The sequence below is a fragment of the Leuresthes tenuis genome, unplaced genomic scaffold (genome assembly GCF_036924035.1).
Source record: "Leuresthes tenuis unplaced genomic scaffold, fLeuTen1.0.hap1 SCAF_20, whole genome shotgun sequence".
NCBI lineage: Eukaryota > Metazoa > Chordata > Actinopteri > Atheriniformes > Atherinopsidae > Leuresthes > Leuresthes tenuis.
The window spans coordinates 14,521,451-14,538,593 of record NW_027325374.1 but is presented as its reverse complement, the minus strand read 5'-3'; the positions used below and the strand labels follow the sequence as shown (position 1 = coordinate 14,538,593).

The following is a 17,143-nucleotide window of genomic DNA, read 5'->3' as shown; positions in this document are numbered from 1 at the left end:
CATGCTTTACAATAACCTTTATTCATACCGCAATTCTCTAAAGTAACGTCAGAGCACCTTCAAAACACAAATAAAACAATAAGTTGGATATCATGTGTAACACTGACACGCTTTCTTTCTTTGTAAGATACTGGGATTAGAGTTCAACTTATGAGATCTTGTACATGCAGATATGCACTGCACAGTTATAAACAAATAAAGTTTAGAGTCTTTGTACATCTTTGTCAAGAGATACATAAATATAAATGAGGACGATGATGAAATTGTCCCCAAAACCTCAGCAGTTATGACACCCAGCACTGCAACCACATGCCGGCTTGTATGTCGATTGCTTTGAAGAACTGCTCACATGTTATTTACTTGTGTCATTGCTCTTCTTCTATGGAGTCATTCCAACGATGCCTTACATGCACAGATCACTGCATTAAAAAAAGTTCCTCAAGGGCATGGTCTGTAGAGGATTAAGTCCATGTAATAGACAAAAATGTCAAGTAATACTTGCTTTCGGTTCCAGCAAATTAGGCATAGAGACTCCTCTGTCCATTCGTGTTAGTTGATCATCGTGGCTGAACTACAGGATGAAGCAGACGCATGCGGAGGGGAAAGATATCATGGCAGGGTTAATTGCTACGAATCGAGAGCCAAATGGTCAGATTATGTAAAGTACATTTAGAACATGTGTGATTAAAACAGCTAAGTCTTTGTTTAATGTTGGTAAAGATGTAGTTTTCTGGCAGTATTTTTCTCCCCATACTTCTTGTGTTATTCATTTCCATACATTCATGCTTAAGGCACTTAGTCTCAAAAAATGAGTTATTTTTCTGGATCATATCATATAAATCAAAGTGGAATTGTGATATGATACTGAGTTGAGTGTAGACTTCTCAAAACATGCAGATGCGTAAATTAAGCTGATGCAATAGGCCAGTGTGGGTAAAGAAGCATGACCAGGATTTCTGGACTGTGAGAAACTCAGTTACTCTTACATACCTTGAAATCTGAAAAGAAAGGGGACAAGACATGGTTACTTTTTTTAAAAATACAATCCGAGTTTATTTTTGTAGGAATTAGCATAGATGGCAATTTGAAGCTCAAGAAAAAGCCTGCAAACTTACTGAATCTGTCACTGTAGGACTGGGAGAAATCAGCCGACTGAGGCTTGGAGAGAAGAAAAAACACATTTCTATAACATGTAGTGATAGGACTAACCTCACGTATTATATCATAGTTTATTATTAGAATCAACTTAAAAAACAACAATAAAATGTCTGATTTTTTTTTATTTAGCTCAACTTAACTGAGGGAATATCACTAAACAGTCTTTCTACTCAGAACATCTGGAAGTTATGCAGCTCTCACCAGATTCAGGAAGTTGTGACTGTATCTTGGCAAAGAAGTTGTTTTGGATGTGGGGGGATTTGAATCTGTGTGAAAGTGACACAGCAGATAGATAAGCTCATCATGTGATGACTTACAGTCAGATTCAGCTGCTTGTCTTAAATAGATCAGACTTACTGAGGAAAATAGACTTCAGATGTTCCCCTATAAGCCTTCTACTAACTACTCTGTGAAATCGACTTCCAAGGACTCTTCTATTTCCATCTACGCGTATGAAATAAAACGTGATCTTTTAATGTGCATTTTTATCAAATAGCCTTAACGAGTAAATAGTTAACAAAACAGTTTACCATCAACTTCAGTGCATCGTATTTATGCCTGTTTTACTGGCTTAAAGCGAGGTTCAGACTGTCAGACTGAATTTACACAGACCCACTGAAAGTATACATGTAAACATATGCTCACTGTCATGTGAAAAAGAAAGCACGGCCACTTTAAATACCAGGTTCAATACCAAGGGTAAGGACAGGAAGGAAAAAAACTGAAATCATCCGGTGCTTACAAGGTCTTAGAATTAGGTAGCTGTAACGTCAGATGAACAGCAACACATGACACGTTACACCATGCCATTTTTTTATTTAACAAAAAAAAAAAGAAAAAAATACAGAAAGCAGCATGTGAAAAAGTGTACATCACACGATTCAATAGTTTGTAGAACGACGGCAACACTTAGTTTGTACACAGCATTTCAATCAGGTTACGGTTTGGACTTTGACTGGGCGTGGTAAGACAAACCCAAGTCATCACCCTTTAACCTCTGTGCTTAACAGTTGGTATGAGGTGTTGCTTTTGCAGGTATGTGGTCTTTGGTTTTCACCAAACATGGTGCTGTGCTTTATGACCAAACAACTCAACTTCGGTCTCATCTGTCCAAAGGACATTGTTCAAGAGGTCTCGCAGTTTGTTCAGATCCAACTTTGCAAACCCAAGCGGTGCTGCCAGGTTCTTTTTAGAGAGAGAAACCGTTCTATGGCAACCCTCCCAAACCAACCATACTTTGTCATGAACTTTAGCATCCAACATGCTAACCAAGGCCTGTAGAGTCTCAAATATAGATTATTTCTCTGAGAAAATTACAAAAACTTACTTAGACTCTGAGGAGTATCTTTCTCACTGTAGAATGATGGACTACAAATAGTTTGGAAATGGTCCTATAACCTTTCCCAGATTGATCAGCAGCAACTATTGCTTCTCTAAGATCACTGCCGACACACACCTGAATGCTCCGGACTTGCAAAGTGCCAAAACGTCTGCTTTTATAGAGGTGATCACATAATCTGAAGATGAATTTGAATTTCATTAACGGCACCTGGACGTTACTCACCCCCAAAATTCCTATGGAAGTTGTAAGGATGTACTTAGTTCTTCACACGCTGCTTCTGAAGTCGGCTTAGTTTTTGTCAAAGAAATAACATGCAAGTTATTGTCTGAGGTCATATTGGGATAATTACCAGACCAGGAAAGGACCGGATTCATTCATTCGTCTAAATATTTTCGATAACGTCCTTATTTGTAAATTTGTGGACTAAAATCTAAAGTGTACTCTTTTCCTCACATGGCTGAAGATCAAATTTGATGTATTGATATGTTTTATAGAACATTGCTAGTTTGAACACATTTTGATGCTTCAGGGTCATCCATCTGAGGTTTGATATGTAAACTGAATGCTGTACCTTGCTGTTTATAAATCGGAGGCCTCCTGTACATATTGAAGCCTTCATCTGCTGAAAGAGAAGATGGAGTTATCAGTTAAATTGTTCAGAAATTGTTGACAGTGTTTCATCATTCTGGCAGCTTGTTGCCAAATCACTCCTTTTTCATTCTCTGTTTTTTCAAACACCCCAGTTTAGCTTCAACCCTGGACTCATCACAGAAAAATGCAGTCAAACACGGGAGTGAAGTGCAAGGCAATACCACAGAATCCTTTGCTTCTTTTCAGTCACTTTTTGCTGAAAGGAGAAAGAGAACCATCGTGGCAGTATTTTGGCCACATTTCCAATGACGCAAAAAGCAGCTGAAATGAATGCCTCAAGAGCAATTCAATCTAATTACACTGTGAGAAAATATTTATTTATCTAATCAATCAAGCAAGCTTTAGAAATAATTAAAAAAAAAGAACAGGCAGAAAGGTGAAAGAGACTGAGCTCCATCCTACAGTGAGCTGCAGTTGTATCTGTGGGCAAAAGACAGTCTTCTGAACTCTGACCAGCAGATGGCTCAGTGGATCTCTCTCTGCTTTTGTGGTATATTCTTGTACTGACCATTAAGCAGGAGTGATGTAGAGATTTCTGTGTTGCAGATCTTATTTAGACACCACAGACCAGGTGCAGCTCACTGTGAAATGCTCAGTCGAGGGAGAGGGAGAAAGGGAGAAAGGAGAAGAAGCAGAGAGGGCTTACCTTTGGCTTGAGAGAAAAAGTGGGGACACAAAGGAGAAGTGGGACAGGTGTCGTTTTTGTTTCCGGAAAGTAAAGAGGGAGTAAGCGCCGACCCTTGTTATTTCACAAATGTGGATGGGGAGGAGGAAGTGTTGTGCAGGAAGAGGAGGGAAGTTGTGAAGACAGAAAAGGTGAGCGGAGGAAACATCTTTAAAGCAGGGATGTTTTGAGGATTGGAACCATTTTTGCTTGCTCCTCTCACCTGGTCGGTGGAAGTGTTGTGGTGATCTGGGCAAAGTTGGAGTGTAGCTGGGACGATATGCATTATGACCTCCAAAAGCTCCGTGGCTTGTAGATTTGGGCACATGTGTTTTCATTTCAAAGCTCTCCTTGAAGGAGTGAAGAGAAGCACAGTTAAAAAAAAAAAAAAAGAACAAAATAAAAGATGTACATTTGTGTTTGTCAAGTAATTTAACTAAAGAAACCATTTCGTTTACCTCTGTGGTATTAGATATGTTTCCTGTTGACTAAAGCAGGCAGAAAGGAAAAGGAAAGACAAAGTGCATTAACTGAATTGTGCTGAGCACCAAATATTACCCAGAAGGCAGCACATTTTCTGACCTCAGGTGAAAACATTACATCCCCAAGAGCCTTTACCTCATCCTAATCCTAAAAAAAAAAAGACTAAATCTGAAGTGATGAGGTTTTCATGAGGTCAGAGTTATGAGAGGCAGGAAAAAAAAAAGGATTTGGTTGATTATTCTATGTTGAGCTCTAGTCTAGGTTGCTCTTATTTGTCCTGCAAAATGCAATTAGATACCAAATATTCTGTATACATGATAGGATTTGGGTTTTTTAGAATATTCGAGTGTACTGCACCAAAGCACAATTTTTAGGCCAAAACATCATTAAGTCTCCAAACAACGACACAAGACTTCACTTGGTTTGAATCAGAAATCAAACCAAGAACAAAAACATCAAGACAATGACACACAAACATGTCACTGACAATAACCTGGAGCGTTGGATAATATTACCTCTGTCGGGCTCTGTCTGTCTTGTCTGTTGCCCTTTTCATCCAAAGTAGAGGAGTTGTCGTTCACAGTCTTATAAGATATCATATCAGGATGCTCTATATCGTATATAGCCTTGACTCTGGGAATTGCTGCTAAGTCTCGGTAATCAATGATCTCATTATCTACTTTTGCCTGGGAGGAGAGGGGAGGCGAAGGGAGAGGAAAAGGACACAAAGGATGGGAGGCAAAAGGAGAAGACAGTAAGGGTCAGGTCAGGTAAAAGATCAAAGGTTTCTCATTACATCACTGCAGGGGGTAATAAAACTTTAATCCCACAACACACGTTTGTCTAGATTTGGCACATGAGGAAACCATGAATCACGGTCTACATATCTTTTTATCAGTTTTTGTGTAAATACAGGGAGTTTTTCCTAAGGCTTTGAAGTTTTCGGCTCATAAGTAAAGGTGTGTTGATGGGCGTAAAGTTTATTTCCTTCCACAAAACAACAGGGAAGTCATGGATGATAAGAGGCTGGACGGCGAAAAGGACTCTAAAAGCAACATTCCATGTGATCAAAACTCAAACTGAGTGCATACAATTGACTGAGCAAATCAATGAATATGTGGCTGATTTTCTCAGTATATTGATGAATAAATTCAGAAAATGTAACTTGCAGGCTCCACATCATTGAACCCGTATAAAAATCACATTTTCTCTCACAAGCAACATGAAACTAGTTCCGATCAGTCAAGGTTAGGGTAACGAAAAATGAATAACAGAAAACCAAAAAGGTGTTTCCATAATAGTGTTATTGATTCTAAAATTCGGCTATTTCCCTAATTTTTTCCCCTAATTTACTGTCAAAAAGAAACTCTGTGCAAGAGCGACTCGTCCACGTGATTCCCCTGTTTGAATAAAGGTACATAATTGAAATATGAGATGGGAAATGTGCACCAGGCAAGATGTTGAGCAGACAGAGACACCAAAACTTACACAGATAGTTCGACCAGGGCTGCCTGGAGTGCATGAGCCTGGCCTGGAACAGGAGCTCTCAGATGATGATCTGTTGGGCTGAAAAATAGGAAACCCTGTTTGTAGAAACATTCTCATTTCTGCTTTGTCGACAGACTGCTTGTAACGTATCCTCCTACGCATCTCCCATTATATTCGAACCAGTTCCCTTTCAGCAATGCAATGTGCAGTACAGACCAAGAGCATGTGGGCATTGTTTTGTGTTGCAGTAGATTAAGAATGCTTCCACCTGATTGCACAGTGATGTCAGGCAGGCAAGTAGCCATCACACCTCCAACACTGGTGTATTGTGGAGTAGCTTGTAGAATAGGAGGGCTGAAGTGAAAAGCTAACCATGCAACACTCCCAGCAGGATAGTACTTATCAGCATGCATTTAATTGGGGATCCAACTAAGCAATGTGTCCTCTTTTGAGACAAGCAAGCATGGTTAAACTGAAATTCTGAGACCACAGCCTGCTCACTCTTGACAGCCACCAGTGCAAAAAGCAGGCCTGCTCACAATATTAACCTTCAGCTCATGTGTTGGGAAAAAGTAATCAAGACAGGGCGTTTTTGGTCTGCTGACCTAGGGAGGAAGACAGCGTATCAACAATTGATATTGCAAAGTTAAACATCTATATCACATTACTCTCAGATACTATTTGTAACATATGTTCAATATGAGCAGCTTATAAAAATGCTGCTTCTGATTCTTAAAATAGTGTGTGGCTGATTTTAAAGTTCCGGTTAAGTTAGAGAGGTCTTACCCTGCAGCTGTCTTCAGTTCTGCTGTTGTCTTTGCATTTCGGGTGCCAGACTGTTGATCCTAGAAAAGTAGGGATGATTAGCACTTGCAGCTTTTATGGGGAGAACATCTTTTTCTCGTACACTAATTTGAGATGAAAAAAACGCAAATGACGTGGAATAAACAGAAAAAACCCAAACCTGACCTTGCACGTACATTTCTTCTCCTTCTTTGAACATTTTGTCACATCGACTGCATCTCGCACAACTGGGGTGATACTGTCTGTCCCCGGCCTAGAGGAGAGAACAAGAAAGGAAAAAGGCTGCAGACAGATGGGAAATGTAGTCTACAAGAGCAGCCTGTAAGGAGCAGGTTGTTGTTAAAAAATATCAGTTTATTAAAAGGTTTAACCTTATACTTACTGCCTTTTATAGAAAACTAACATTGTTAAAAACTTTTTCATGCCGCTGTACAACGAGAGTACATCCTCTACAGAGGGTCTTCAAAAGTGCAGTCCAGTGACAAAAGACACAACATTTGGAGAAAACAAAGAGTGTAGTGTAGCTTACCTCAAGGACTTTTCCCGTTATGAACTTCTGACATGCTTCACATTTAACCCCAAACTGAGTCTGATAGTCCCTCTCACAGTAGGGAACGCCATCTCTGAAAGATGTATCAAATATGAGTCATCGTTTTATTCATGTAGCTGTTCCAGAATATTATACCAATAGCATGCTTCATTTATTGGTATGGAAAGATTAAAGACAAGGACAGAGGATAATACGTAAGAGAGGGTATGGCTGAGAGGTTTATATTTACTTGCTGATGTATTCTCCACTCAGGACTTTCCTGCAGGCTTTGCACTTGAAGCAGCCAAGGTGCCACTGGCCACCGAGAGCTAGCAGAGCCTGGCCATTCTTGATCTCTGTACCACAGCCAGTGCAACCTGACAACACACACATACATATTCATGTCTGGAAATACAGTACATGCGCAAGCTAAACTAATTTGTTCTATTAACAGCAGCTTTAGACAAGCACAGTGCTTTTTCCTGTCATTTTCTTAACGAGCAGTGTTTTTTTTTAGATCTCTTCATCAGTCCTCTATTGATCTCTGCTATTTCTACATGTAATCTTCAATTCGGGTGGTGACCCATGGTCATAATGCAAAGTCAACTCATAATGTTTTGTCAGATTCCTACTGAAATGTAATCAAATGTGACACCTGCAGAGAAGTATAAATATTTTGTCCCCCTGTATTGAGACAGATGTGGTATTGGCTCGACTCATGAGGATGGAGTAACCAAAATAATCAGGCAGCTGCTCAGAAAGCACAGCTGGCAGGTGTTTGCAGCATAATCCACCCTTTGATTGGGACTCCAGGGAATCCTTGCATTTGATCTCATAGATAAATATTTTTTGATACGAGCATTGGTTCAAAAGCTTCTGGTTAGAGAGTGGATTAAAGTGCACTCACTATTGGTATAACTGATATGACTAGAAGGAGACACGGGTTCAACACAACGCTGGCAGAGGCACTCTCTGCCCCTGAAGGTGACACAGTCCCCAGCCGGAAAGGGATGTCTGAAAAGCAGAGAAAAAGACAGAGGTCAGCCAAACAAGTGCATAACACGACTGCATATCTTGAAAAGCCAAAATGTTTGGAATTACTTGCAAGTGGTGCAAACAAAGCAGGCCGGGTGGTAGGTCTTCCCCAGGACTGTGATCACCTCCCCCTCTACAAATTCCCCACAATTGTTGCAAAGTGTGCCGTGAAGCCGCTGGAAGTCCAGCGGGCAGAGGTAGTCTCCATTCCTCATGAAGAAGCCACTCTGAGCCAGGTCACAGCCACACACTGTTCAAACACACACAGATGCTTAAACTCTGATGGTAGAGACGATCAGTCACCAGATCAGACACACAATTAGTCAGGCGATCTGATTGGCTGACTCTTCTGCGGCCACTTGAAAAACTATTCTTAACTTTCCACTTCAAGGTATAAGCTAGCAAAGCAGATGAATGGATCCAGAATTCCATCAAGTAAGACAACACAGCGTTGCTTGTGTCTGATTTCAAGCCCACTTACTAAAGCAAAAACAAATCAGACGGCAATTTTCACACCTCATTAAATAACCCTGTTCCCATCATATGGAATTAAGCAGATAGATATAAGCTAGACTTTTGAACATGTAATAGAATGATCCTAATTCAGTTTCAAACAAAATTTGATTAGCTTGGTTGCAGTTTGTCTGGCACTTCATTTGACGTGTGTCTGTTTGTTGTGTGCTTTTGTAATTTGAAAGTTAATTTGATACACCAAACTTGTTCTAATTATGACTGAACTGATGTTTTCCTTTTTGTTTTTTGTTCTTTTTCATTGTGAAGTTTTTGTTTAGTTTTATTATCTCAAAGGCTACAATAAAGAATCAAATGAATCATCGCTCTGTAACCAGAGATTGTATAACAAAATTCCTGTAAGCCATCATCAATCTACATTATCATAAAAGGGATGACATGAATAGTTTTTGAGCTGTCAGAACCTCTAATTTGACCAAATTCTCTTAAGTGTTCATGCGTTGGTGTGCATTTGAGTTGATATACGCATTTGTTTAAGTGCGTGTGAGTGCATATACTGATCAGCAAAGTGACAAGTTACTGACAGGATGTGCAGTGTTCTTTCAGCTTGTTTGGGGACATTTGATATGGCCAAACCCACTCTGCCCCTCTAAGCCTGCCACAGCAGAATGCACTGAGATGCCAAAGACAGATTTACACTGCTCTATTCCTGTCCCACTGTCACTCACTCACACTGAAAACAAGTGTGATGTTATTCACTGACTCATTGTCTATATATTCTCAAACCACAGGAACTGTGTCATTAACATAGAAAGACGTACAGCTACCGCAAACATGGAAAATAAATTAAATCTGGATTAAGCCGTCGTATGATGATCATCTGATTTCAAACTATTTCCAATTATAAAACTAATATTTCATTGCCCACAAATCCAAGTCATCCCCCGGTTACAACACTGCAAGTTTTCTTCCCTGAAAGTCTCTTTGTCTCCTCTGCGCTGTAAACATCACCACAATGTGGTGAGAAGGCAGCAACATGAGAGAGTTGTCAGGTCTGATTAGTGGGGACAATAGCTTGCCGAGCAAATATGTCCTCTGTGAAGCAGAGTAACTCCAGTGAATGGCCGTCGGAAAACAGCCCAGTGTGGATGTTTAAAGTTTTCTAATGAGTTCAAATTCAATGGCATCTGATAAATCGTCAGGATATTCTGCTGATAATATTTTTGTGAGGGAATCTAAAGGGATACAAGTTGCCTGTACTGCTGCTTATGTGTAAAGTAGGTTTTTAAAAAAACAACTGAATCTTGTGAGTGTATCTCTACAATCTGTATCTCTGAATAATTTTTTTTTCATAACCAATTTATGCTGGTGTGGGTCACAGGGGGGGCTGGAGCCTGTCCCAGTTGTCACAGGATGAGAGGCAGAGTACAACCTGGACAGAAATAACCCTGCATGCTCACACTCAGCCAATTCAAATCACCAGTTCACTTAACAAGCATGTTTTTGGACTGTGAGCGCATATATGACAATTCACTTGTTAGATCTTATTTATAATACCTAAAATAATGATACCTAAAAGTTCTACAATGATTGAATTATGTATTATATTGTAGGGATATCGAGGCTACCTCATTCTGTTTGTTGCCCTCCCCATCAACCTTTATTGTAGACTATTACTTTTCATTTTGTAACCATTGCGTCAGTTTAATTAAATGAACGGTACAAAAAAGTTATTAGCGACAAGTGAAGCAGTTATTTTACGTAAGAGGTGATCTGCTCCCCATCTGCGTATTGACCTCACTCACCCTTGCATGTGAAACATTTTAAGTGGAAGTAGCTGCTCTGGACTCGCAGCACCTCTCCTTTGCATGAGCCCCCACATCTGAAGCACTCGATGCCCTGTTTCACTGCTGATGGACTGGGCTGGGAGTTCTCCTGGGAATGTAGCACTACAGGGGCAGAAGAAAAGAATGAAACAGTCAGTTTGTATTCATTTAAAGTAGAGTCAGATTAGGGGCTTTATTTTTGCATCCCGAAGGCTTGAAGGAGTGAAGGAGGAAACTTCTGCACTTGTAACAACTTCTCCATTGTCAAATTAGATTTTCATGAGCCATGACAGAGTGTGAAGTACGAGGTAGCTGGCAGGCATGGTGCTAATGTTACGTTTTCAGAAATTTTCGAGTTCTCCACATTGTGGATCATGAAATCTTAAGACTAATTTAGATGATACCTCCTTAGTATACACACAATTTTCCACGGTGAGAAAGCAACAGCCTTGTGGAGTCTTTGGGAAATGTATTAAAAACAAAAGGCTGAACTATCCATATTACAGAAGCCTTTGCTTAAAGCTCCTTTAGCTTTAGTAGGGAATGAAGCTACACATTTTCCACATGTCCTTTAGAAGTTTGTCCCATTCCTCTCGGTGGAAAAGTTCAAGATAACCAGGCTGGTTGGGAAGCTTCAGTGCACAGCTATTCCTTTTTTTAAGTATCTCCATTGATGCCTTACTAAGTTTAAGTCCCTCTGGTTGGTTCACTTCAGGACTTTCAAAAACCTGTTTTTTGTCCACAGTATGCTTTGGGTCTTTGTTTTGTTTAACTGTAGTATTCCCTCTATTTTAAATGGTCTTTTAGCTCTAGTAGATCAAAACATGTGCAAAGAGAGATGCAGCCACCACCATGGCTGTCTTTAGGAATGGTTTTAATGGGGTACCTTGTTTTTAGCAAACATGCAGCTGGAAACTGCTGCCAATTTAATTAATCAATCTTTTATCAGATGGAAGGAGTTAGACTCTCGTGTTCTGAAAGCCATTCAAGTTCTCTTTGGGTACTTTCCAGCAGGCCATCATCCACTTATAGTGGGGAATGACTTGACTCCCTCATAAAGGCCAGAGTGATGGAGTGCTGAGTGAGGGCTGCTCTTATATGTCACAGAGGAACTAGTTCACACTTTCTCATTCATGAGGCTCATCTCATTGCTCTAATTCAACACCCCCCGCCCCCCTCTCCTTCCTCCTCTGTCTGCAAAGATGGACTCGAGTCAAGTTGTTGAAGCGTCCCAATGAGCAATGACTGAAGTGAGATTCACAAAAGTGTTGACTGGTGAGAAAAAATGTAATCGTTTCATTTTAAGACAACATCGCACAATAAATTGGAGTCAGATCAAATTGTATTTGGCCATCAACCGAAAAAATAAATAAAAAAATGGATAATCCATCTCCAAATTTGAAATGGAGAAAAAGTTAAGGGCTCACCAAAGTTATGTAGATTCATCCTCTGAATGAATCTGCATCATGCTTGTTGATCAATGAATGAAGATTTTTGTGGTTATGTATCGAAAAATTGTCAGAGTTGCATCTAGACAGCAGTTCGCAGAGCCATACAACAAGTGAGGCAAAACACTTAATGTTCCTTTTCACCAGCACATGAACTGCAGTCATTTCTTTTAATACTGGAATACATGGTAAAAGACAGCATATTCCCAGAAGAGCAATCATCGCTTCCCATAAGTTTATTCGTTTTCTCCCCGACCGGCGCATACAACATTAATCTCACAGCACTATCTTTCAGCTTTTACATAATTTAGCATAATCTGTCAAGGCTGAAATGTACAGAGGCTCCAGTTTGAATGAACGGTGCCACACAAGCGATAGAGGCGCTCATGAACAAGCCATCGATTATCTGCAGAGATTTAAAGGTTTAATGTCACAAAACCATGAGTCGCATATTCCACATGAGCAGTGGCCCCCGTGAATGAAACTTTGTCTCATACTGCAGCATTCGAGTCGGGATTAGAATGAAATCTCGACCTCATTCCTTTTCTTTTTATCTCTTTCACGCTTACATGGCAGCAGAAGCAGTGGATGCCTGTGCAATCTAATCACAGTCCACTTGAAAGGTCCTCAGTGTGATTAGCAGCAGAGAGTGGGGTGGGGGGCTGGGTTGAGAATGCAGCTCTGGGCTCCGGTGTGCAGTCACACAGACTGGAAAACTGTATCTTTTTTTCATACACTGTTGGTCGCAGAAATGTCTGCAGTCATCCCTCAAAACGCACATCTTTCACTCTATAAAAAGACCTCACTTATCAACAGCGTCACTGAAAACACATCATCTGCCCTGACATGGATTATTTACTTGAAATAAACAGAAACAAACTTTCAGCGTGTAGGTGAAATGTTTGCAGACGGACTTAACTCAGTCTGACGAATACTATTAAAACTGAGCAAAAGCAGAGTCGGTAGGTGGCCCCAAGTCTGCCGCACAGAAAAGAGAGATTTGCTGCCATGGCAACAAGCATGAAGTAGAAACTAGATTAGAAGACTGTCTGTTAAAGGTCAACACAAAGTTCACAGAGTTCTGTAGAAAGGACTGACTAAGAATAATTTTACACTATGTACAATAGCAGTGACTTTTTAAACTTCAACCCCCAATCGTGAAAAAAGCAGTAGCAACAACAAAAAAAATGCTCATACGTTTGCAATCAACGCTCACAGCTTTAGAGAAGGCCAGATTTTTGTGAAGGTTGACACTTTAATCTAAAACTGCCTAGAAAACATGACAGACACCGAGATTTTACTGCACATAAGGAACGAAAAGAGGAAGACGGAAGAGATGGAGCTGCACGCTTTGTAAATACACAAGAAAAGATAAGAATAAGAGTTCTGTTGCGAAATTTTAAGAAAAGACAAATTGTGGGAATGCAACCCATGATCTTGACCACAGCATTCCAACAATTACTGAAAACTGGCTTTTGTCCAAGAGCGCCTCACATCTTTGTTAATGACAGAGCTTTGATGCCAACAGAAAGGAGGAAATGTACAAAATCACTGGCACAGGTCGGAACGGTTTGAGTTTTACTGGGAAATGACAGCCTATAAATGCCGTACCGTGTATATAATGCAATCATCTCAAAGTGTTTGTGGTACTGGTTGTCCTTTCTGTGAATTTCTTTAATCTGGCTCTTGTGTAAACGGTAAGACTGGCCTGAGAAAGCCCCCCTGTCTCTTTCTTGATCTCTCCCAGAATGTGAAGCTGATCTGGTGTCAGGTATTAGCAAATGGTAGATTTAGAAAGACAGCAAATGGAGAGAAACCTGAGACAGAGAGCTAATCACACACACTCGCTATCTACAGCTATAAAAAAAAAATCTTTATCTGTGTTTGCACATGTGCGAGTGAGGGTGCATCTATTTAAAGTATTTCTCTTCTTTTTTTTTTCAGAGTGGATATTTAAATATACTTTCTATTTTTGTGGGATTAAAAATAGTTGCAGTGTAATCTCTGGGTTCTGTTACTTCAACAATGCCATGAGATCATAATCTGTTTTTCTAACTTTTGTTATTGCTTTTGAATGATATACACAAGTGTGCCGAATGGGCTACAGTGGACATAAGTAAAGCAGAATCATGCTTTGCTTATGAGGTGAATGGAAGAGTGGAAACAGTCAAAGAGAAGAAGAAGTAGAACTACTAACCCCTGTAGCCTGTGTTAGCATGAAAATATCTAACAGTTTAGTGGATGGCCAGTAATGTAATAAACTTTAAGAGACAACAGTTTGTGATAGAATGTAACGGAAAACTGGCAAGTTCTCTCACTCACTATAAATAGCTTCATATTTTCCATTTGAAAGCACTTCATTTGATTTAGGAAGACGTTGATCATAACACACTGACAAAGGCACGTCAACATACCTTTGAAATGTAAAATAAGAGCTGAAACTACAGGAAAAACTGCTTCTAGTCCAGATTAGCAGAGCAATAGTTAGTTGTTTTTTAGGTTCTCATATCTCAGTCTCAGAGGTGGCAGGCTTTTATCTCAGCAGCTATTTGTTTCGTCAAATAAGTTAAAAGTATGTGTCCACGGTGTGATGTGACAAACTATCGCAGTAACTGCACTCGGACTAATTTGTTTCCATCGCATTTTACTCACAAGAGAACATCAGTCAGTTCCCTGCTGCTTCCAAATAGGATAACAAGGTGAAACACTGCTTATTTCACAAGCATTTCTAAAATCACATGCTGTTGCAACAGCTGTGCTTGCTTTTTTCCCCACTTGGCAACCACAATTCTTTCCACTAAACTTAGTTTCTAGCTCGTCTACAGATGGGGATCAAGGATGTTTGGCTGAACAATGTATCAAAACGTATGGTGTAAAGTTACATCATTGTGTTCCCAGCTGTTACCTGCACATCCCTGCAAAATGAACTAATAATAGCAAGAACGGGCTACATAAGAGCATATCATATGTCCAAGTTTAAAACAATCACATGGCTCCGCAACCGTGAGGTCATAATGAAGGAAAGGTGAAAGACAAATACACTGACAATTCAAACTCTATCAAACATCAGTCATATTTCTCAAAAACCGCCCGTACACCGTGTTTGAAAGTGTTGGGATGACTAAAAGTGCAAACAAATCCTCATCATACGCGCGGACAAACTGGAAAAGAGGACACACTTGCTCATCCACTCACATGCACTCTCTCTCGGATCCGTCTACCTTTCTGTTTCATGGTTGCTGGTTTCTGCTCCTCTCTGGTGGAGTTCAGCGCAGCAGATAAGACTGAGGAGAGGAGACTAACTGGACTGGTGGTCCAAGAGAAAAGGGGTGGTCCAAAAACACCAGAGGGCCTGAGTGATGTGTGTGTGTGTGTGTGTGTGTGGGTGGGTGTGTGTGTGGGTGTGTGTGCGGTCAGCAGGAGCAACAATTCCATTCTCGTGCGCTTCTGATCCCTGACGTCATCCATACTGAGGAGGGCATCCATGTGTGTAGATAAAAGGCTTTCTTTTCTCCAAAATGCAATGCTTTAACTCCACATGTTAATTATGTGGGACTTTGATCTGATAATCCTCATTAACTTTTCAAAAATATGTAACTTTTTAATCCGTGCTCAGTTAATCATTCCCTTACCTACTGCTGAAGTTTTAAACTTCTGTTCTCACTTTTATTTCAAACTAAAAGCAGAAGACAGGTGCTGTGTCTTATGGTGTATTGACATATTCCAAGAGCTAAATGCAAAAGGACAGTGGGGTGTCATCTGAGCCAAAAGCCTCCTGAACTTTTATTTTGAGTAAACGTCTTGTGTTTTGAATAAAGTAAGACTCAGCCGACTGCAGGCGTGCAGAATTAAGCTTTGTCTGATAACTTATTCTGAAAGACAACAGCAGTTACGTCACACTTTGAAATAATCCTCAGGTTTCTCCTGTTACCTAACAAAAGATCATAAAAATAATGAATCGTACAACACCAAGGAAAACAAAGTCACGATTACCTGACAACTCTGCAGGAATACCCGCCAACTTTTCGCACAGGATGTAGTCTTCAGGATTGATGAATGGCAGCTGCTCCATCATGGACTGCTTTGGAATCAGGTAGAGAACCTCTGCGAGCTCCCCATCTTCAATTATCGACATGCGCCTCACGGAGTTCTTCCTCTTGACCCGGTCCAAAACTATGTCGTTGTTCTGGCTGGAGCCGCAGATCTTGCCCAGGCTGCTGAGGTTGAGAAGGCTCGACCTGTTCATGTTGTCCAGACTTGCGGTCAAACAGTTCTGCAGATGGGCTCCAAGTCAGAATGCGCAAAGCATCGTAAAGTCAAAGCCTTCTATTGGATGCCAGGTGTTAAGCTGCTCTCTGACTCTTCATGACTGACTTAGAGTGTGTGTGTTTGTGTGTGTGCGTTGTCCATCAGACAGTCAAAGACTAACTCCAACCACAAGCCCCCTAAGAAGATTAAGTGAGGTATATTTTTAGTGTTCATCTTCGTGGCACACGGAGGATCATAGCCATTGAAACTCAGGTAACCTTATTTCCTCCATTCCAGTGACTGACTTGTTGCAACTATGTTGTCATTTGAGGATTCCTCCAGTAATCAAGTTATTGGGCCACTTTTAAGTGGATTATAGGCTACGATGGTACTGTATTATCAAATTTGGTATGGATTTAAAAAGATTATTTAAAGCTTCAGTAATAGTCCACCATCTCTTTACAAGTCATTTTGTTTGATCGTTTGTTGGATTATAACTAAACACACGGACAGCTGGACATACAATTATTCTTTAAAACCTCATGACATCAAATTAAATAAAATCTTTGTTTTTTCAAGAGTGGCGGCAGAAGTCCCCACGTTTGTCCTTGACCAGAATAAGGCACAAAAGGCTGGGACTCTAAACCATGTACATAAGTAGTCGTGGTGCTTAAGTATTTCAGGACGGCAGCATTGTTCAAGGGCAGATGAGACTTAGATAAATTTAGAAACTCTCTAATTGAAGTGCTGTGTCATGTAACATTTTCTAAGAAAAATACAATCTTCTTAATAAAGTAGCTCACAATCAGAGGTCTGCTCTTACACAAGCGAGTAACCTTTTTACCTGCAGCATGAGGAAAAAGTGGACTCTAAAGAAGTGCCCCCCTTTGTTAAAGGCATCAAAAGATTTGATCAAAAGTTTCCATCTTCCACATTTCACTCAATTCTACGTCTTTTAATGTAATAAACACAAGAGATTAAAGTAGAAATTAAGAG

At 40.2% G+C, this 17,143-nt stretch overlaps 1 protein-coding gene across 2 annotated transcripts; it reads right to left on the bottom strand.

Moving 5' to 3' along the window:
• Positions 1-22: 22 nt before the first annotated feature.
• LOC140278212 (actin-binding LIM protein 1-like) lies at positions 23-17,094 on the bottom strand. 2 transcript variants are annotated; one of them, XM_072373161.1, is made up of 17 exons: positions 15,893-17,094; positions 10,431-10,574; positions 8,221-8,404; positions 8,027-8,133; positions 7,370-7,496; positions 7,120-7,213; positions 6,756-6,843; positions 6,573-6,631; positions 5,787-5,864; positions 4,814-4,984; positions 4,274-4,303; positions 4,039-4,165; positions 3,798-3,890; positions 3,072-3,122; positions 1,360-1,424; positions 1,116-1,158; positions 23-998 (listed from the first exon to the last, which is right to left on the bottom strand). In XM_072373161.1, exons 1-17 carry the CDS (start codon positions 16,143-16,145, stop codon positions 973-975), a joined length of 1,740 nt encoding a protein of 579 aa, XP_072229262.1. In that variant the 5' UTR covers positions 16,146-17,094; the 3' UTR covers positions 23-972. The 2 variants fall into 2 exon arrangements, with proteins under 2 accessions (XP_072229262.1, XP_072229263.1); XM_072373162.1 differs by having other exon boundaries at positions 3,072-3,119.
• Between the last annotated feature and the right edge of the window lie 49 nt (positions 17,095-17,143).